At 47.4% G+C, this 21,432-nt stretch overlaps 3 protein-coding genes across 5 annotated transcripts in view; all 3 read right to left on the bottom strand.

The window, feature by feature from the left end:
* The window catches only part of LOC105559253 (tyrosine-protein kinase Btk29A), a 40,781-nt gene that overhangs the window by 8,648 nt on the left and 10,701 nt on the right, over positions 1-21,432 (bottom strand). Inside the window, exon 1 of one of the 3 annotated variants that reach the window (XM_012007410.1) lies at positions 8,691-8,790. The exons of 1 other annotated variant lie outside the window; for it this stretch is intronic. Coding sequence is in view for 1 of the 2 variants with exons in the window: in XM_012007408.1 (XP_011862798.1) it covers positions 5,673-5,772 (100 nt within the window). In the remaining variant the exon portion in view is untranslated. Of the gene's footprint in view, positions 1-5,672; positions 5,889-8,690; positions 8,791-21,432 lie in introns of those variants that run through there. One more of the 3 variants, XM_012007408.1, reaches the window with a different exon arrangement.
* LOC105559254 (insulin-like growth factor-binding protein complex acid labile subunit) lies at positions 181-1,702 on the bottom strand. Its single transcript, XM_012007411.1, has one exon. It carries the CDS (start codon positions 1,620-1,622, stop codon positions 576-578), a length of 1,047 nt encoding a protein of 348 aa, XP_011862801.1. The 5' UTR covers positions 1,623-1,702; the 3' UTR covers positions 181-575.
* On the bottom strand, positions 14,164-16,217 carry LOC105559256 (hemolymph lipopolysaccharide-binding protein-like). The gene is made up of 3 exons (XM_012007412.1): positions 16,010-16,217; positions 15,364-15,576; positions 14,164-14,687 (listed from the first exon to the last, which is right to left on the bottom strand). Exons 1-3 carry the CDS (start codon positions 16,146-16,148, stop codon positions 14,389-14,391), a joined length of 651 nt encoding a protein of 216 aa, XP_011862802.1. The 5' UTR covers positions 16,149-16,217; the 3' UTR covers positions 14,164-14,388.

Below are 21,432 nucleotides of genomic sequence, written 5' to 3'. Positions count from 1 at the left end.
AAAAAGGAAACGATAGATTGGATAGAAAATAACATATAATTAAAGATTATCGAGAAAAGTCCCCTATTTTGGGACAGGCTCCTAATATGAGACAGCGGGGTTTCTACTAAATTAGTAGGCATCGTCTGCTGGTTCCACAATGAATTTATTGCCCTCGGGGCGAGATCTATTTAGTGGAAAATTCATTATTAGATTGTGTAATCGCCGCGAAAGGAGATCGCGATTGAATTTGGATGTTGAAAACCCATCTCCATTAGAAGCCTGTCTGAAAATAGGGGACCTTCCTCTAATGATTAAAATGATTTTAGTGTCAAAATAATTATATGTATTCTCAAAGTGACAATGGTATAATAATATTTCAATAAGACCGTAATATTGTTGGAATGTAAGGTTATTAAATGCCTTTAAGAATATCAGAGACTGTTGCGTATACACAAAACAACGTGTTAATTGAAGTATATAAGAGTTGATCTGACACTTCTTTTCCTCTGTGAATCTAAATGCGCGTTCCTAAACTCATTGAAAGAAGTGTCGCGACCATTCTGTCCACTGCACCCTGAGATGTAAACGGATCCCTAAGGCGTCGTGATGACGGTAGTGCGTTGTGGGAGGCCGCTGGTCCCCTTGTCGATTTCGGTCAAGTTGTTGCCACCGAAGTGGAGGAGTCGCAGTTTGACGAAATCAGCGAAAGCGCCATTATCCAGCGCGCGGATGCTATTGTCGGACAGCCTGAGATCCTGCAGATTGGAGAGTCCGGCAAAAGTGCCGACTACAATGTGAGACAGTTTGTTTCCGTCCAGCCGCAGTTGTTCCAGCTGAGACAGCTCCGCGAACGTTTCCGGCTCGAGAACGCTGATCTCGTTCTGCTGAAGGTAGAGTCTCTTCAGACCGACCAGGTCACGGAGCAGCGCCCTGGAGACGCTCGTTATCCGGTTGTCATTTAAGAAGAGATCCTCCAGCTTGCTCAATCCTCGAAAGGTGCCGCCCGACAGGCTCTCCAGCCGATTGCGGTCCAAGTGGAGGCGATTCAGCTCGGCCAAGCCGGCGAAGGAACCCGGCGCGACGCGGGAGATTTTATTGTCGTTGAGCCACAGGTACAGCAGCTCGGGATTTAGATTCGCGAAGGAATCCGCCTCGATCGCCTCGATATCGTTGAGGCCCAGGTAGAGCCACGTCAGATTCGACAGGCCGGCGAACGAGTCCTTCGGTACCGAGTTGATCTTGTTGAGGATCAGCGAGAGCGACTGCAGGCGTCCCAGTTCCGCGAACAAGTGCGCCGACAACGGTACCACGTTGCCGTCCAAGTGCAGGCGCTCCAAGTTGGGCAAGCCGCGGAAGGACTCCCGCTTCAGCACGGATATCCGGTTGCCTTGATTCAGGTACAGGTGCGTCGCCGTCACGTTCTTGAAGGCGTCCGCTCGAATCGCCAGGAGGTCCAAGTCGCTTATGTCCAATCGATCTTCGGAACGGCGTTGCGTAACCTCGACGAGCGCTCCCTTGTAGTGGCAGACGTCGTAGCCGTCGACGTCCAGGCAGGTCGGCTCCTTCACCTCCGACGAGGCCCGCGCCGAGAGGAGCGGGAGAGCGACTTGCGCAAGGAGCAGAAGAAGAAACCGCGACATCGCGAGAGTCCGAGCGGTCGAGTGACGCGGATGCAACTGCCAAGCGCGCTTCGCGGGGTTTTGTATCCCGCGGAGAGTACGCGATTAGATAATGCGGCGTGACTTTTGGCACTGATCAGCGTCATCGCCGAGAAACGATCGCGAGTGCATTCTCGGAAGGGGAGTCGATTACGAAATGTCAGAGTTGAAGATAGGAGAAGCGTGTGGCTCACGGTGGCGACAGCGAGATAAATCCATCGCGCTATTAAACGCCGCGACGTCGACCTGTGCCGGATTTTTCCGAAGAGACGATTTCGAGAGCGTCGAAACGCGCTGAATTAATCGCGCCAATTAAAACGGACGCGCGGCTGAATATATCCCCGCGTTAAACGCGGCCCTTAATAATCGCAGGTCCGCTTTAGCAAACCGCGCGCATCGCCGATGGCAGGTTGTTCGCCGCTGATTATCTGTAACGAGCAGTAGAAAGTACGTAATAGTCCAGTGAGCACCCGGGACAGTGAGGCGATCGCGGAAAGTGGAGTGAAACGGTGGAAAAATAATACGCGTTGTGTGTGTACAAGAACGCGAGCATCCCCGGGACGGGTAATCCGTTTTGCTATATCCGTCTTACCCGAGGCGATCGTATTTTTCGACGATTCGACGTTATATTTCTCTTTCGCGCGCACGCACGATCGTCGTTAAATATTTACCGGCGCAAATAGACCCACCCTCGAACGGCGTTGATCGCCGCGGTGCGCTTTTACAGAGTCAAAGTTCACGCGTTTAATTCCCGCAGTCTCGTGGACCTCGAAGGGACTCCTTCCGGCGAGTCTTTCGCAATCCCGACGAATCCGTCGGGACCCGACGAGTGTACGGCCACGTTCCAGGAGAGACGAGAGACAAATGAGACAATATGTACCGCGGCGAGAGATTTTCAAGGCTAGCGGCGTCTCGCGAGCGGTGCCGAGAAACTTTCTAAGGTATTGGTGAAAACATCAGAAGAGCGATTCGCCTCTCGCTCGCGAGGTCATCGAACGATGTTACATCCCACTCGCTCGCCCGCTCGCTCGCCCGCCCGCTCGGTTTCTCGATCCGAGAGCGCTCCGCGGTCGTTCGGTCGGCGGTTAATGACAAACCGCGCCGACGCCGCTAATGCGACGATGCAAATTTCAATCGAGTGCGAGAGAATTGTGGAGTATCCGCATCACTTGGCATCTCGCGCTTGACATTTCGACTCGATCCCTTTCGCAAGGTCGTATCTCGGTTTAACCCCTTTAAGCATTTTTCCTTTCAGCCGACTTTTGGATCGCTGCTTGATGATTCCGGCGTCAGAATTGCAAATTTCAAATGCGGATTTTCAGGCGCCATATTGGATCCGCCATTATGAATTTTGTAATTCTAATCTTATAGGAATGATTTTTTTACTACGGGACACCTTATGGAAAACAAAATGTTTTCATTAAAAGTTGTAACTTTGAGCTATATTGAATCGATTATTGATAATTTTAGAATTTTGAGTTCAGATTTCAAATTAGCAAATGAAAAACCTTCTAGATGTGAAGTAGTAAAGACATCGGAGTGAAAAAGGTGTTGGTTTGTTTAATTTCGAGAGGTGTAACGTAGAGTAAAGTCCCCTATCATGAGATAGGATCTTAATATAGGACAGTGGGGTTTCTGTTCAACCAATAGGCATCATCAGTTGATTCCACCATGAATTTATTGCCTTTGGAGCGAAATCTGTTCCGCTCCATTTCATTGTTAAATTATGTAATCGTTGGGGAAAAAAGATTTGTGATAGAATTTGGTGAAAACCTGCTGTCTCATAATAGAGGACTCTCCTCTATATGTTACACCGTGCTTCAAAGGGTTAAACAGTAAAACCGGAAATTGTGTACAATCGAGGTACGACCTTGCGAAAGAGATCCAGCCGATCTCTCCCGAGAATCAGCTTCGGCTCGTTGTTTTTCCTCGGCGACGATAGCGAACCGCGGCCTATTATCGCGCGGGAAGAAAAAGAGAAGAAAAAACGCGCGAGCTGCGACGGTAATTGCGGCTAATTGCTCGCCTCGCGACCGACGCGTTCTCGCGCCTGTCGGTCGGAAAAGCGCGATTGTCGAAACAATTTCCACGTAGCGGTCGCTTCTTCGGAGCCCGCGTCCCACCCCGGCGACCCTGTCGATCGGGCTTTTATGAGCTCCGTCATGTATCTCTCCTCCGCGCGGAGGAGGGGAACGCGCTCCGGTGCAACCGGTGCGCAATACAATGACCGCGTTACGGCGCCCGACGTGTCGACGTCTATGCAGCCGGTGAATGTCACCTGTAATGGCCAGCATTACTCGCCTCGCGCGCGGCAAGTACGCGCGCGCGCGCGCGGCGAGTAATTGACATTTGGTCGGCCGTACTCCTAATCGACTTTTGACACGCGGAAAATCGCACGACGGGACGTCAGCTGGAGGGCAGTCGAGCTCTCCGCGACGAGGAGTCGCTCCATTTCGTCGCAAGAGCTCCGCCTGGGGTTTTTGCAGGAGACTCGAACGACCGAGGGCGGCTTTCGCAAACGTTGGTTGATCGAAGGTTAATTATTGATCCTCTGTCTCCTCTTAGGTAATAACTAGTGGTGTTGCGAGTCTGATGTATGGGACCTACAATTTTACGTTGGTCCCGCACGGCTCTGCCGAGGAGTTCTCTCGGGCAAATGTACTCTCGGTAGGTTGCCTCGTCCTACCGAGAGGTGGCGATCGAATAAAAACCGGCCAATTCTAGTCGGGATTCTGAACTCGGATCCTCGGCGCGCTAGAACAGCGCTTATCTCTCTGCGCCACGATCGCCGCTCGGATAATAAGAAACATAAACGCCATTTAGGACCTGGCACAGGTGGAGGCGGCCAATTAAATTACCAACACCTGCGTTATATGTCCGGAAAGTATCGGCGCGCAGGACAGGTTGGGAAAAGATATGCTATATGGATTCACATAGTAATTTAACCTGTGCCAGGTCCTAAATGGCGTTTATGTTTCCAATTGATTTAAATCTTTAAAAGGACCGAGTTAAAATTTAGTTGATTAGACAATAAGATAGAACAAGATAGGGAGTTGAGCGAACTACTGGTTAACAGCTAACCGACGTTTGTGAAACTGGCCCCGAGTTCGGGAACGGAGCGGGACATTCCCCTCGGCCTCGCCCCGCCTCGGCGAGCTGCGACCGTTGACAGTTTCTTATCGCAATTCCCTGGTCTCGCGGTTGCGCGATTGGAGGGGAAATTGGACCCGCGTACCCGCGATCGGGCTTGTTCTTCTCTTGCTTATTGGAGGATTGTGTTACCCGCGGGGCGTCTCCGCGGGCCGTTGCACACGCTTCCCCGCGAACGTGACGCAAAATGATCCACATGACGTTTGACGTTGCGATCTTGACATTAGGCGTGGCAAGAAAGTTACCGCCGTCGCGGTACCGTTCTTATGAAACCGATGGAGGTCGGTCGTGCTCGCGCGCGCTCGCTCCTCCGTGTAACCTTTTACATTTTGCGCAAGCGATATTTCTCCGCGCGGATAATAAAGAAATGTATACGCTTTCCACGCGATGCGAACTGAACCGAAAAGCTGAAAAATAAGGAGCGAGCGTGGGAGAAGATTTAGGAGCGAGGAAGGAAGAAAGAAAAAGAGAGAGAGAACGATAGGCTGGATCGCTTCACCTGTGCACGGCATTCTTACAAATCCCACGTTACGAATGGATTTTTCCACTGGGAAACCGACGGACTCCGCCGCGGATCTGACGTTATCCTCTCTCTCCACCGCGTCGCGCGCTTTTATCGCGGCCAAGTGACTTTAACTTTTCACTTGGTTAAAAGTGAAACGAGAGCAGCTTGATATCCGAGGCGACTTCGGCGCGTGAAGAAACGGTCGCCGTCCGAAAGAGGCCGTCGGTCCCCGCGCGTCAACCGGGACCAGGTCGGGAGAAAATCGAAAACGACGGCGGGCGCAGCCGCGCGCGTTATCGCCGAACGGATCGTGCAGCGACTCGTTCCAATTCCGAAAGGGAGAGGGACATTTCGAGAAAGTCCAGATTCCGACTCACCGGAATTGCTGTGAGCGTGTCCGGTAACGTTGCCGGTGGCCGAGTGAACCGCGTTGGTAGCGGCGTTCGCGACCTGTTTCAAGGCGCTTATCACCAGCATAGTTCCCGTTGACCTGGCTAATTGCCCGTCGCGATCAGCATCTGGCGCGAGAAACGAACGCACGCAGGGCCGGCAAACGCGACGCGACGCGACACGGGGCTCCGGCAGGCCGAGAGACTTGCGTGGCCTCGAGAAAGGCGCGGAAGCGGCCGTGGAAGCGGCTCGACGCGGACTGGGCTCGGCTGGAGAACGGTCTAAGCGCGCGCGACTGGTCGCTCGGCGCCGAGCAGCAACGCGAAAGGGAACCGAGCCCCCCGTCGCCGTCGCCGGCGCCGTCGTCATCGTCGTCGTCGTCTCGCTTGGTCCCCTTCCTCGGAGTTTCACCTTCACGGAAGTCTTCCCTCGCCGGCGATTAATGCCGCCGACCGTAGACGAAGACGACTTCTTCGACACGCATTGTGACGGCGCGATGCGTTACGTGGACGCTCGTTGTTCCTGTCCGTACCAGCCCGGAAGCTAATACGCGTAATATCGCTGATACATTTGAAGCACTAATTACGGAGGAGGCGAGCAACTCGCGCGAAATTCTGACTGCACACTAAGGTGCTTATAGCCAGGTCTTATATTTAACTTTGTCTTAAATACACGTTCAAAGGGTATTCAGTCAAAGAATGATCGGTGTAAACGTTGCACAGAGGGTTTTTTCTGGATAGGAAATATTGCAAGAGGTACTCAAGATGATCTTTAAGTATAAGAATTGACTGGAAACAAGGCTCAGTGCGCACTCAGTGTACACTAGTGCAACCAACCGAATTCGCTATAATTCTCTCTCCGTCGTACAATTCTCTGTTAAACAACACACAAGACTTGCCTAAGAAGAGTCTAAGGCAAGATGTAAATAGCCTATACTTGCAATTTTAGTAGAATGTGAATTCATATACTGTTTCTTTCCACATTTGTCCTGCGCGTCGGTTTCATAACGCAGTCTTACGGGTGGAGTTATTATCGTCGGCAAATTCACATATTCAAATCGATAAACGATTTGTAATTCCTCAGTGGTCGAAATGGTGACACGCCCGCCTAAAGTGTAGGAAAGCCCAGGTTCAAATCCTGGCTGAGGTAATACGTTTCGCAATAAATTTTCTGTACTATTAAAAATGCCAGATATGGTCGAGAAAACACTGACGTTGCTAATTACTGCTGGCGACATTGAAGGGTATTCTTATTAGATTTGTAATTGTATTTAAAATGCCACAGTTTCAGCATTTTTAGATGCTACATTTAGCATTCAATACCCCCCTTCCCCATATTGTAAATTATTCTTATTGCGAAAAATATTACCCCAGCCAGGATTCGAACCTGCTCTGTTAAGGGGACGCTGGAGTGATTCTGCACTTTTGGCACTTTCTGGTCCTAGAACTGCCATTTCGTGAAAACATTTGTGTAATATACAAATTATGTGGTGGCGATCGTGGCGCAGAGGATTGTGCGCTGGTCTGGTAATCCGAAGACCCGGGTTCAAAACCAAACAAAACATTGTTGGTTTTTCGTTCGATCGCTACATAGCAAAGTGGATGTAGAGAGAGGTGTTATAAGAGGTTTGGGTACGTTCCTTCAAAAACGCCTTGTAACCCTAAGGGGAATCAATAAAATGTTACCATTTGTGTAATATACAAATTATGTGGCTTTTGAGTACGAACCGACGGTGTTCCACCATTCGGACTAAATCAGAGAACAGCATGGTATCATTGAAATTAAGTTTAGAAGCCTAACAAAAAATCTATTCGCTAGAATAAGTTATAGGTTACCTAGCCTGTAACTTATTCGAGTGAATAGACTTCTTGTTAAGCTCCTAAACTTAATTTCAACGTTGCCATACTGTTTTTTGACTCTGAATAGTGGGATACTGTCGGTCTGTACACAAAAACCACATAATGTGCATGTTACACAAATGCTTTCGTGAATTGACAGTTCTAGGAGCAAAAGGTACACCGAAAGTGCAGAATCACTCCAGCATCCCCCTTAATATCGAGGAGCGAGAAATGAAAAAAAAAAGGAATTGAATCGGTCGGAATAACGGAAAAATGTGACGAAATATCGTATATTTGCGAAAAAGGAAAATTGTTTCGGTAGCGCGATACGAATTTTTCAGTTCTGCGCCACTTTGTCCTGAAAAATGTGGCCACTCAAATAAATTTTCATTAAAAAAACTTTATAAACATTTCGGTTTTACGCTAGAGATTCATCGTTAACTCAATTTGTCTCCGAAATGTCGCGCGGTCCCTTTCTCGCTGGCTGGTGAAAGATAACGTGTTTCGTGATTGAAAATTAAATATTTATGAAGGAAAAATTGTCGGGACTTGTTCCTGAACTAACTAAAATAATTCACCGCGCGCTTTTTGGTCGCGGAGAGGGAGAAGTGGGTGCAGTTATTGCAACGAGGAGCCAGTGGCATTTTCGTGACTTTTCGCGTTATAAAGTGAAGACCCATATTACAAAAAATGAACCGACTCTTATCCGTAAAGGGGGAACAAAAACGTACAACGCGTGGAATTGTATTTCAGAAGGATTATAATTCGTTACGCTTGAAGTAACGGTGGCGTAGAATTTTATTTCTGACGTAAAAAACAAAAAAACGCACATAACGCGTGAAATTGTATCGCGAGGAGAATCACAGTTCGGTTATTATATTTGAGATAACGTTGGCGCGCGGAATTTTATTTCTGACGTCTCTCTCGCGAAACTTGTTCCAGCGGCAAAGCCGGGCGCTCTGGAGTTGGTCCCGCACCGCGGAACTGCCGTCCAATTGAAAGAGGGACTTTTTCGCGAACGACGATCATTTCCGCGCGCGACGTCGAACTGACGAATATCGATATCGGCTCCCGCGTCAATACCCCTCCTCGGGGTAAACCGGAGTAGCGCCGCGCACAAGTTGCAGAACCTGGGAAAATGGCTGGTGACGTTGTAGACCAGCTTACCAGCAAACTCAGCACTTTGCGACAAGCACCTATCTGTACCGGTCTCTCGGCGATGTCCAATTAAGCGTGCGCTAAGATTGCCGCGAGAAGCGGCAACTCTTGGAACAGCGGCGGGCGAAGGGGGGGGGGGGGGAAGGAGGGGTAGCCGAGTGACAAATAAAGCGCGTTCTTTAGCGCAACGCGGATAAATAAACTTCCCGGGTCTAATGAAGATAAAAGGACGTAATAAAGCGTCGGCGAACGGAGACTCGGCAACGAGGAGGGGGAGAGAGAGAGAGAGGGGAGGCGAGAGAGGGAGGAAGCGAGATGGAGGTATGCGCGACGTCGTTATCGGGCCTCACGCTAAATCGAATTTCGTGCCCGTCTCCCTGGCTTCCGTGTACTTGAGAGCTCAATGATCCTGTCGAGTTTTCCGAGCACGAATGGCAGCGCGTCGGAATACCGCCCCGTTCTCCGCGGCCGCGGAGGCTCGGCGCGCACGTCTATCGACGTGCGAGGCGCGCGCTTTTCCGGGCGTCCTCGCGCGCATTTGAATCGGAGCCTCGGCGGCGGCGGCGTCGCGGGCCTTCGGAGGAAACGTACGGGGTGTTACATTACGCCGCGGATGGATGTAGAGCCCTGTCCGGGGGAGGAGGCCGCGAGCGGTGGTTTCCCGCTCGTTAGGAAATCCACGCGCGATCCCCGGCTCGCGGAATTTGCGCGGATCCCGCGCCGCGCCGCTCCGGAATATCGATTTCGCCTCTTCCGAATTTCCTCGCAAAATCCTCGCGGCTCAACATTGTGCATTCGGGCTCTTCGCCGATCCCGACCCCACTGTCCCGACAAAAGCCTGAGCGTGGCGACGCCGGCGTACCGACCCGAATCGCGAAAATGGCGAGTCGGGAGTCGAACAGCTAGGCGTCTGTCACAGGCAGAGAGCCGCCACCCGTCGCGTCGCGTCGCGAGCGTTTTCCCGGAGAATCAGTCCGTCAAAGCGTAAGAGGGAGGGAAGGGGCGCGCTGTTCCGACCGGGCACTCTCGTGCCGAATGCACAACTGGGTTTCCAGAACGAGCGTAATTTCACCGCGATATATAAGTACAATTGTTTCATTTGCCAGTGGTTCCTTATTTGTACAGCGAACGCTGCCGCGGGTCTCCCACGCCTAGCGCCAGGCCACGCGTGCGAACTGTGCGCGCGCTCGCGAGATTCGCAACTCGCCACGAAACTCGCGAACGGCGTGAATAAAACATATCCGTCGGATTTGCATCCGTTGTTTACCATTCGTGCCAATTCGCCACCGAGGCGATTTTTTTTTTTATAACGAAATCAATTGCGTAGTCGTCGCGAATCGCGCAATCTGGCCAGCTTTGACCCTTAAACGCGCGACTTTTCGTAGCATTCCGGAAACCTTTTAAAATGAACAACGGCTGCTCGGGGAATCCTGGGAAAAATATTTAGAAAATTCTTCTACGCTAATTTGAATCTTCCGCCTCGGAGGGACCCCGTAAGTAGAGTCCCTGTAGTAAGAGTCTGGCAAGAAATATTCTCCGTTTGATTGGTTTGACGCAAAATGGCGGAACCAATAAGGTGTCTCGAATCTGTACTTTGAACGCGGGATTATTATTATTATTATGATTTGGTTACCTTTGGTCTGTTTGTTATCGCTGCATTACTGTACTAGTGCAATTAACTAACTGCACTAGTGCAGTAATGCAGCGATAACAGACCAGACGCCATTTTGCGTCAACCCTTGCCAGACTCTTATAGGCTTTACACAATGCCAGGCAACAGGAACAGGGAATAGAATTTCTGACGCGTTGGATTCGTCGGAAATTTTCTTCCAACCAATCCAACGCGTTAGAAATTCTATTCCCTGTTCCTGTTGCCTTGCATTGTGTGATGGGCTTTACTACAGGGACTCTACCCGTAAGAACTTCTCAGTCGCAATCTACAATAGATGATTTAAGCGCCGAGCCCCGAGAATTTGACCAGTCGCAGTCGAAAATGAGAGGACTACTCGACTGTGATTGGCCAGTGCCTTAGAGCCGTGCACTGATAGAAAAATATGTAGTATTTGAAACTATAATTGCATAGTAAAATAATTATAGTCAGGAATATCATTTTTATAGTAATTAAGCGCGGTACAAGACTTTCTCGTGAGAAGAAAGCCGCATAGGGTGTTAAAAATACGGATAAGTTTATGCATTCGTATAAGATTACTTATCTTTTCTTTGAAAGAGGCTTTCTTCTACTATTCTTTACGAGTGCAAAGTGACGTAACCAATGAACAGAGTAAACGCAATGCATATGCAATAAAAAGCGGGGAATATTAGTTCCAATATAAATAAGATTATTACTATTACATATAGACATTCGAAATTTTACTTGTGGTTGTTATCGCAATATTTATAGTACACCTTGCCGAATTAAAAAGCTCGTTTCGGTTTATGGCAACCGTACAATAAGTTGCGTGGACCAATATTGTGTCTAAGAGAACTATAATACATTGTTAGGTCAGCCATAACTTACGTAGTTGGAAGAATTATAAAAATGTGGTTGGCTCCTAAAATGACTACAAATTCTAGTGAGATTGTGGTAACTGCTGCCATTTTTTCCTGTCAGTGTAGGGTTTAAGTCGCCTATTGTGGACTTGGGACTCACTCAGAACAGAGAGGAAGACCCAGAAGCGCCAGAGGGAGGCCTTTTCACAGACGTGCAAAGAGCCGCGCGCCTTCAGTTTGAACTTCATAGAGGAGAGTGCGCGGAAAAGTCGCTTTGCATATATGCAAAGCCGCGCACTTAGGGGTTAATCGCACGGGCGACGAAGAGTCGAGAGACCTGGCCGGATCGTCAGCCGGCTGACCTAACGCGATATCACCGTGGACGTTAACGTTCGCTTATTCGCCACATTAGCGCAGTCGATTTCATTGAGTTTCATGGAGTCGTCCCGGATTCCTGGCTTCGAATCGATCTCTCGCCCGCTCCCTCCGTGTCCACGTCGCGCGATTTTACAGCGGATCCTCGCAAAGCGGTTTACGGGTCCCGGCGTGCTCGCTCGGAGAGACGAGGGGAGGGGGGGGGGGGAAACGGGCTTCCGACGTGAAGGGGATAAGTGCTGGCGCGAGTCCACCGATCGGGACTTCGCCCCGAGGCATCCGCGTCCCGCGAATCGGTGCGGAAACACGTAAGAAATGAGAATGGGCCGCGCCGCCCCGCTTCCGCCCTGTCGGAGAGAAATTTCTGTCTTCGGGTCGCGGGCAATATGCAGAACGCGGTGGAAGGAATCGCGCTCGCCGATTCACCGCGCGCCAATCGATACATCGGGAGAGCATGCAGGTACGGAGGTTGAAATGCTTTTTACGACGGTTTTCCATTTGCGGTTCCGCGGTCGCGCGGATGAATCTCCATTGAGACACAATTGCGCGCCACGGAACATCCCTGACAGTCCGATATATTCAAATATGCATTTGGATTTATGCGCCGGTCCCCCCCCCCTCCCCTCCCCGAGTGCCTCAAATACTCCATAGACGCGCCTTGATAATGCGTGACAGTAATTAACTCGTCGATTGTACGAAATGTAGTAGATATTTCAACACGTACGCTTTTCCCCAATTTATATTCGTACAATGAGCAATGGGATTCGTTTTAGTAAATTGCAGCAGTGTATTAGACATATAAAATGTGTAATATAATATTATAATACACTATATATATATATATAATCATCATTATATAAAATATAATTATTATATAATATAATATTTGTTATAAATATGATAAATATGTAATATTATAATATTAATAATGATACACTGTATATCATTATAATTATTATATACAATGATTATTATATATATATTTTTTTAACAATATTCCACATTATAATTTCTATAGAATAAAAATATGCGAGCGGGATTCACTCGATGTGTCCGTCAGCATGTCGAGCTCCTTTTACGTCGCCATCATCTTCCCCTTCGCCGTTTAATACTTGTCTTGCACCGTCTCTCGCTTAGCAAAACGGTATACGCGATGTATCTGTCAGAGGCCATTAGGCCAGCAGCTACGAGTACGTTCAATCTCGCCTCGCCACACCAGTCACTCCTCTTTTATTGAATCTACATTTGCCAATACCGTCACGTACGAGTCGGCCTTATTTGTTACGGTGGTCGGAAACATTGTATTCTCTCCGAAGAGGAGAGACTCTGCAGAAACTAGACTTTGCGAAACGCGTCCCAGGGATAAGCGGATTATTTTAAGGAACGAAGGTAAGGCGGAAAGAGAAAAATCACGGCAAGGAACGGAAAACTCAATAACGCTATGTACGGTGGACGCCGAATAAGATACTCGCGTGAGCTAAAGTCGAAAGTTAGTTTATGCAATAAACAGATAACGGAATACCATGCTCGTCGAGTATGACGTGCTTTACCGAACGACAGATAGCGAAAGGATGATCGATGAGGATGATCGACGAGGATGATCGAGATGTTCGACGGAGCGCATTCTGTTACGCTTGAAAATCACTCGAGGAATAGACGTAGACGTTAGAATTAATCAACAGCAGCCTGATAAGCGTGTAAAAATCGAACGGGGGGGGGGGGGGGAAATATTGACCGCCGGTCAATAGTTTTTCCGACGGCAATACATGAAAAATTTCGTTGCGAAATTTCAGAACGTCCGTCGGCGAGCGAACAATTTCGACGTAGTCATCCCGACCCTCCATCTCGAACGGTCGCTCGAACACAGGAGGGAAGCTCATTCGTCTTCATTCGCAAACCCGATTACCCGCCATTCAAGTAAACTGAATAGTGTCCACGGCTGTATAATATCGCGCGTGACACTTTCCTTATTCTGTATGCTCGGGTAATTCAAACGGTATACACTTGCCGGTTCAACCGTGCACTATCGTCGCGCCTCAGCCGCCGGTCGCGTAGACAAACCGATCGTTCAACGAGGCCCCTAATGTCAGTAGGGAATAACGGGGAGCTGAACCAAATTCGCGGCGTGTCACTTCGCGATTAATTCAATCCTTCCTCGCGCTCCCGACGTGTGGCGTGAGGAAAATCGAGCTGGCGATAACGCAAACTATACCCCGAGTCGAAATTTTGGTACTATTTTGACACTTTCAAAGATAATTGGCACCTACTTAGCTGATCTATACACCTACATAGACCAGCAATAACCTACTTTGATGACATTGTATCTTTTTACTCCTCCCTTGAATTCTTCAATTCTAAAAATTTACTTCAGCTCCTACTTATTATAAAAGGACCTACTTTAATGCCAAGTTGGCAAAAGCAGAAATTTCCGACACTATCAGTTTTAAAGTAGGAGTCAATTTTGTACTTGCAGTGCGATCTCTTTTACTGTCCTTAGTTCCTACCGTATAATAGAATTAAAGGTTCAACATAGAGCCAAAATTTCAACTCGGGTATTTTGAGACCAATGCGACGGCGAAATGTCTCCTAAAAATGCAATCAATTCAGAATACAAAAGTCATGCCAAGATAAAGGCCGGAAATCGTAGTCCGTTCTTATACTTAGGATCGCCTTAAGTACAGTCTAACTGTGTTGTAAACCAATCACAGAGCCGTATTAGCGTCTTAAGACAGCACTCAGGATGATCTTGAAATAAGAACGGGCTATGAATGCCGGCCAAAGTTTTATTTATACGCGCTTCGTATGTCACACTGATAAACTCTCCACGTAACGTTTAACAATTTTACGCGGAGATCTCGCAAAAGAAGTAATGCATAGAGTTACACTGGACATCGTCCATTCCCTCTTCCTTAATTAGAACTGCGCAATGCTGATTGCCACCAGCGTTGTCGGGTACGTTCGACCATTTGTTTGTCCATGCGGTGTACCCTGTGTTCTCTATGGGCTGGTCCATGACGGTAACCCAGTCGCCCTCTTCGTAAAGATCATGAAGACCGAGCCAAGCCGTGTCTGCGTTTATCTCTCGCAGCATACGCGAAAGCATCCTTTCCTCGGAATGCGAATTGATAACAGCCAAGTGACCTAGTCACGTGTGAAATACGATGAGAAATCCTCCACACAACATTCGTTACTATCGCGACGATAATAATTTTTCCGATACAAGCGACGTGCAACATTGAGCCGTGATATTCAATAATTATATCACCTTTAGGTTCGAGCATAACTTTCGTCAAAGTGCACCGAGTGTGCTCAAAATTTTACAGTAGACACCTGATAACAGGTGCATCTTGTACACAAAGGGTAATGAAACTTGACAAGATACAGTGTGATTTTTAAATTTTGCAATCGTGCACTTTGAGACTAGTTACGCTAAAAAATCGGAGGGTGATATAATTCCGGCTGGCACTGTATACAACGTCAGTGTTTTCTTGACCGTACACCCGGCATTTTTAATAATACAAATTTATTGCGAAAAATATTACCTCAGCCAGGGTTTGAACCTGGACCTCCCTACACTCGAGGCGGGCGTCTCACCAATTCGACCACCGAGGCATGTAACGAGAGGCCCGCCTAGAGTGTAGGGAGGTCCAGGTTCAAACCCTGGCTGAGGTAATATTTTTCGCAATAAATTTTCTGTATTATTAGAAATGCCAGGTATGGTCAAGAAAACACTGACGACGAAATTGATCGCTGGCGACGCTGAAGAATACTTATTAGTTGGCACTGTACACGGTATATCGTGAATTATTTTCTTTACCTCCTTGCTGGATACAAGTCTGGCGGGCCTTGTTCCAGGTGAGTTTGTAAGAGTGTAACCTGTGCGTATCCGTAGTACCAGGAGAGACAAGAGAGTCGTCCTTATCGAATAATAATCGCCTGAAGAACTGACTGTCGTATATATAAAATATTTGCTGGCCCACGTTGTAGTTAGCGTGCCCGTTCATAGTCACGGATTTTGTGCTCGGCTCCTCTGACGGGAGAATAAATAAAGTCATTCGATACCCCTCGAGACACATAAAACAATGTTCCGCGTCTCTTAGCTTAGAGAAACACTCCTTTATTTACGTAATACATCTTGTCTAAAAAAAAAGGGAGAGTAAATCTCGGGCAAACAAGTCACGGGAAATCCCCGGACGTCACATGTCCGATAAATTCCACTCCATATCTTTGAGGAAAAATGTCTGGATACGGAGTTTTTCTGTAACGATCCAACAACGAGTCGAAGCCAAGCGATCGCAAAATTAAAAGGAAAACGTAACGGGGATGTTAAGGGGTGATAAAAAGTGTAAATTCTGAAAACACCCCCCTACGTTTTGACACTTTTGCGAAGGAAATATGGTCTACTAGATAATCTGCAACCCAAAATGTAACTGTGCTCTCTCGCTTGATGGGATTAAATTTACCTGTACTGGTTTGTTTATTTGAATATAGCGACGAGGCCGGCGGATTTAGAGCGATGTCAGTGTCAGTTTCAGTGCGCAACACATCGTATCCCCGAATTTCGCACCAAAAAACGAGAACAATTAGGTGATACTTGAACATTATTAAATTTGTTACTATCGAACAGTTCCGCGAAGCAAATGTCGCGACGGACGATCGACGCTTCTCTTTTATGCACATTCGGTAAGATAACCGAGTCGGGTCACGAAGGAAGATTAAATTAAACGCTGATTCGTCTCTGCGCGACAAATAAGACAAACGTATTAGCATTGCGTACCGGAAAAGATTTAACGAGAGAATTAAGGCCGGTACGCTTTCGTTCATTTACTTACCGTAATATATAGTACAATTAGATCAAGCTAATAAGCCCGAAACGTTGCGCGAATAATAAAAATCCGTCTTTTATATTCGTCTAATGAGATAATTTAAAATATACGATGGAATTAAACGAAAAAGTCGACATACAATCGAATTGTCATTTGTTCATAATATCAGAGTCTTTTCGACGTGACACGTTTCGAAATTCTAATATTGCCCTCTCTTAAATATTTTCTATTATCGCAAATTTAATACGAGGATAGGCCGGTATTTAACAGAGAAGAGGACGATTCGCGAGATACCATATATCGAGCGATCATTAGCCATCAGTGTCCCGATGAGCACACACAGAGACGTTTGTGTAATTGTATATCCAATTGTTTCGTAACGAATTAATAATATCGCGTCCGTGTCTCATTAATATCACATTTCCCATTAGATTTCTGATAATTGGATGCAGTTACGCAATAAGGAATCAAGCGCCATTGTCATGAGTTCTAGTTCTGCGTAGCAAAGCGATCACGTAGGTTGTGCAAAAATGATCCAATTCTTATCTGTACAAAAAATAAACGCGCGCGCGCTCAACACATAGAATTGTACCTGAAGAGGATTATAGCTCGATCATTATATTTGAGATAACACTGGCACAGAATTTTAATTCCAATGTAAACAAAAATACATGTAACGTGGAATTGTATTTGAGGAGAATTACAGTTCGGCTGTTATATATGAGATAAGCCGGCGTGGAATTTTATCTCCGATATTTCGTGTAATTTGCTCTAGCGGAAAAGTAAGGCTTTGGGGTTGGTTCCGCATTTGCAGGATCGAGTCCAATGGTGCTCCAGAGACTAGGCAACGCGAGAAGGGCGGCAATTGGCCGGGAAATTCTCCCGTCACGTGTTACGGCTCGATCGGCACGATTTAGGACCAAGAGGTTTTTCCATCCTCTTGGTAAGATCACTAATAGTTAAATTATATGTCTGTCTTTACCTAACTTGGAGGAAACATGAAGACCTATATACGATTTAACTATAGTATAACTAGTAGGTCCACTCTCTGTCGGCCCCTTTGGTATCCCGCCATGTCTTTGGTCCAAATTCCAAATTCAGCAGCGTATGTGTGTGTGTACGTACAGGCTTATTCATTGATACCTGGACCCGCATTTTTATCATCATTTACCTCATCTGTACAAGTCTTAGAGTTTCGGGCTGTATGTACTACCACGGACTTCTATTGAAGCTGTGCGAACTACAGCCTGAAACTCATCGATGTACAGATGCACAGAGATAAAGGTTTCTTTGGATTTAGTATTCCTATTTATTTGATCGAGATTTGTTTCATTGAAACAACATATGCTTATACAAAACATTATTTGTTTGGACGACTCGAAATACCAAATTCGTTTGGATACAACAAAATTTATTAAATCCAAAGAAATCGTTTTCTCTGCGTGGGAATAAAGATTATGCAAATGTGATTCCTAGTAAAACTGAATAAGACTGTGCAAACGCACTCATCGAACTACACTACCACACGTACAACTTTTCTCTCACTGGCTGGACCAACAAAGTGTCGGATGCGCAGAAGGGATCTACGCGAAACGAAACAAATGACGGAGTGGACCTTCTAGTTATACTATGATTTAACTATTAGTTTAACTTACCAAGAGATTGGAACAACCGGGCCTCAATCTGAAATGTTCAAGAGGAGCGAGGAACAAGTGGAGAATGATATGAGAGGCGGTGCTTAGGAAAGTAATCTGGCCGGCGGTAATAACACGCGGCACGCATCGCCGACTAAACGCACCTTAAGTGCGAGAGGGGTCTAGAGGGATCATTTTTGCGAAACCGGTATGTCGAAGCGGCAGTTAGGGGACCTGGAACCGGCTATCTCCGCGTTAAAACGCACCATAATCGTATTTGCGAAACGCGAATCAAATTGGCAAGGACTTTGGATCGCCTCGTTCATCTTGAATACGTTTAGTCCAACGAGGGAGGAGAAGTGTGGCAAGGAGAGAGATGTCGCGACGGTTATCTCGTGGAAGACCGACGATCTGCGTTTGTAATCGGGCCCAGTTGCGTCCTTCGAATAACTTAACTTCCGTCCGCCTGCCATTGTGTATACGCCGCTCGCGTGGAGAACAACTACGGCAATGAGAGGCGGAAGTTTGTAGGCGAACTTCCAGGCGGGGTGATGTCAGGATCGACCTGGCTCGCAATCAAGTCCGAAAGAGTTATCGAAATCGTTTGCGAACTTTCGCTCATTCGTCACCTTCTTCTGTCGGAGCGGAAGAAAGGACGCGGGCGGCTTTCGGCGGGGCGTTTTCACGAACCGCTGTCGAATCCGGGAGACAATTGAATCGGCGAGAACAGAAGGGGACCGTGTGACATTTTGGCCGAAATTGAGTCGAGCAGTGGATGTCCTCGCTCCAGCGTGAAGCCCAAATGTTTAAAAAATCATTTTTAATGGAAACTTCAAGCGGCCGCCTCCTCGGAACAAAGTGTACGTAAAGTCTACTGAAAAATTCACATTTTGCTTGTAAAGCAGTTCTTTGTCCTTCTCATTCTCTTAAAATTTTTCCTGAAAATCAATGTAATCATGGGACAACGCGGCATTTCGAATAATTTTATGAGAGCGTTTTGAAATTTTACCGTACATTTTACTAGTACAATTTCAGAAAACTCGCATAAAGTTCTTGAAAATACCACGTTGTCCCACGAATTGCAGGGTAAATTTAAGAGAAAATTCTCTCCGCAACACCAGGACACTCGAGAGCAACCTCGAGAGACATCCCCGCGGCACTCGCTCGCGCCGACGAGCTCTCTAAAAGTCAATCAGTGGATCATCGCTGAAAACAGTGACTATTCGCTGTTTTCAGTAATAATTCACTGATTGATTTTTAGAGAAAGAATGACCGAGAGACCAGAATCCCGGAGTCGTCCGTCCCGATGGCTCGCGGGGCGCGAAGGGACCCCCCGGCCGACTTAAGCCAACGGCACACGATACTATTTTTCCTACCGGATTCCTTACGAGAACCAATTTAATTGGCACTTGCCACCGCGCCGGATTAGCCATCGCGACGTGTCTCCGCGATCGCATCGCTCGACGGCAGGCGAACTGGCAGTCGCGGCGCAACTCTTTCCGCGAGAGCCCTTCTCGCGGATTCGTTCAAGGCCGCGGAGGAGATTTGACGGAGTCGCGGAGGAGAGCGGCGTGGCACACGAGAAGGGAACGGTTGTGCCACGTGGTTGCATCGCCTGATCGCGGCTCGCTCGGGAGGAACCTTCGGGGACACTTTCCCGAGCAACCTTTACCTCGCGCCAAGTCTACCATTCTCATCCTTTTTCCGTCCCTCCTTTTTCTTTCCCGCCCTTGATCGAAACCACTTCGGGGATATTTCGAACCGGTTGCGCTTTATCGGTTATTTAATCGAATCTCCCGCTATCTATTGATTATCCACCGTGCTCGCCCCGGCACACTCTCTCGCGTCGCCCTGCACTCGTCTGAGTTTCATTTTACGGCACGCTTCGCCGTGCAGATTGTTCAACGGATCCCTATTCTCGAATGTATATATACAGGGTGTTACTAAATTCATGTTACAACGCTTGAGGGGTGAAAGTACAAATCAAAACAAACATTTTTTTACCAATACACATGGGGGCGGAAACGAACCCCTAACCTTGGAACGCGCGATGAGTTCAGGGTAGGCAACCCGTTGACTCCTAAACGTGGTTTACGGCCAGTGCAAACCGTTGAAGAGCTCACCGAAAGCATTATCCAAGCGTTTGATGAGATACGAGCTTCCCCAGGCAAGTTGCAAAGGATAAAAGAAAACATGATTCGCCGTTGCCACTTGTGCGTCGATCAAGGTGGTCGTCATTTCGAGCCCTTGCTCTAAAATGTGTTATCGGTTTACAGAACTGTTAATAAACTGTTGTTTAATTGAACTGTTGTTGTTTTAAACAAAATCCCAACATTTGTTCTTAAACGTAGCGGCCAGCGTAGTAAAAGATGTGCACAACGGGTTGCCTACCCTGAACTTTTCGCGCGTTCCAGCGGGTTAGGGGTTCGTTTTCGCCCCCATGTACATTGGTAAAAAATGTTTGTTTTGATTTGTACTTTCACCCCTCAAGCGTTGTAACATGAATTTAGTAACACCCTGTATATATATATATATATATGTTTGTGTGTGTGTGTGTGTGTATGTACAGGGTGTTCCAGGAAGAAAGGTCAATATTTTGGGAGGTGATAATATCGGTCATTTTAAGCAAAAATGTTCATATGAACATACATATGTCTCATTCCCCACTGTTTCCGAGATAGAGCTATTTGAATGTGCAGTTGCAAAATTACCGACAAGAAAGAAATACGACGCACCACTTCTAATATTTATTGTTCACGATTCGGAATTCGGCGTGTAGGAGAGCGTCGACGGTATTCTTCAACAGCAGCGGTAGCACTACCATCACAGAAACCGTAAACGTACAGCATATCTGCATATTCGACATTTGTGAATACGCGAGGCATTTTGAACATTTCTACAATGTTATCGGCACAACAGTCAACAGACGTACAGGAGTAAATTCCCGCGGGCGTTTATGAGGATGAAGGGTGAAGTGTACAGAAAAAAAGTAAATGTACGAGACATTCAAGTTAGCTTCTATCTCGGAAACAGTGGAGAGCGCGACATATATTCGTATCAACATTTTTGCTTAAACTGACCGATACTATCACCTCCCAGAATATTCACCTTTCCTCCTGGGACGCCCTGTACAGGGTGAGGAAAAAGTATGGAAACCCCAAAATTTTTCGAGAACTGTGCATTTTAGAAACTGTGCGTAATGTGGAAGGTATATAATCCCACCCCGTATCCCACCAGTCGTGCAGGAAGACGGAAACCAGCTAAAAAGCCGCGCTGCGACGTAAAAATAATCAATCGCGAGGGGGCGAGTCGATCGACGTTCGACAGAAAGGATTCAATTAGCGGCACCGACGACGCGGAACGATCGCGGATCCGCGAAACCTCGCAAGGAATATCCCGGGCACGGGCAGACCGGGCGGGACGGGG

The sequence above is a fragment of the Vollenhovia emeryi genome, unplaced genomic scaffold (assembly GCF_000949405.1).
Source record: "Vollenhovia emeryi isolate VEMERY1.0 unplaced genomic scaffold, V.emery_V1.0 DF939282.1, whole genome shotgun sequence".
In the NCBI taxonomy this organism is placed as follows: Eukaryota; Metazoa; Arthropoda; class Insecta; order Hymenoptera; family Formicidae; genus Vollenhovia; species Vollenhovia emeryi.
This window is presented reverse-complemented; position numbering and strand designations above follow the sequence as displayed.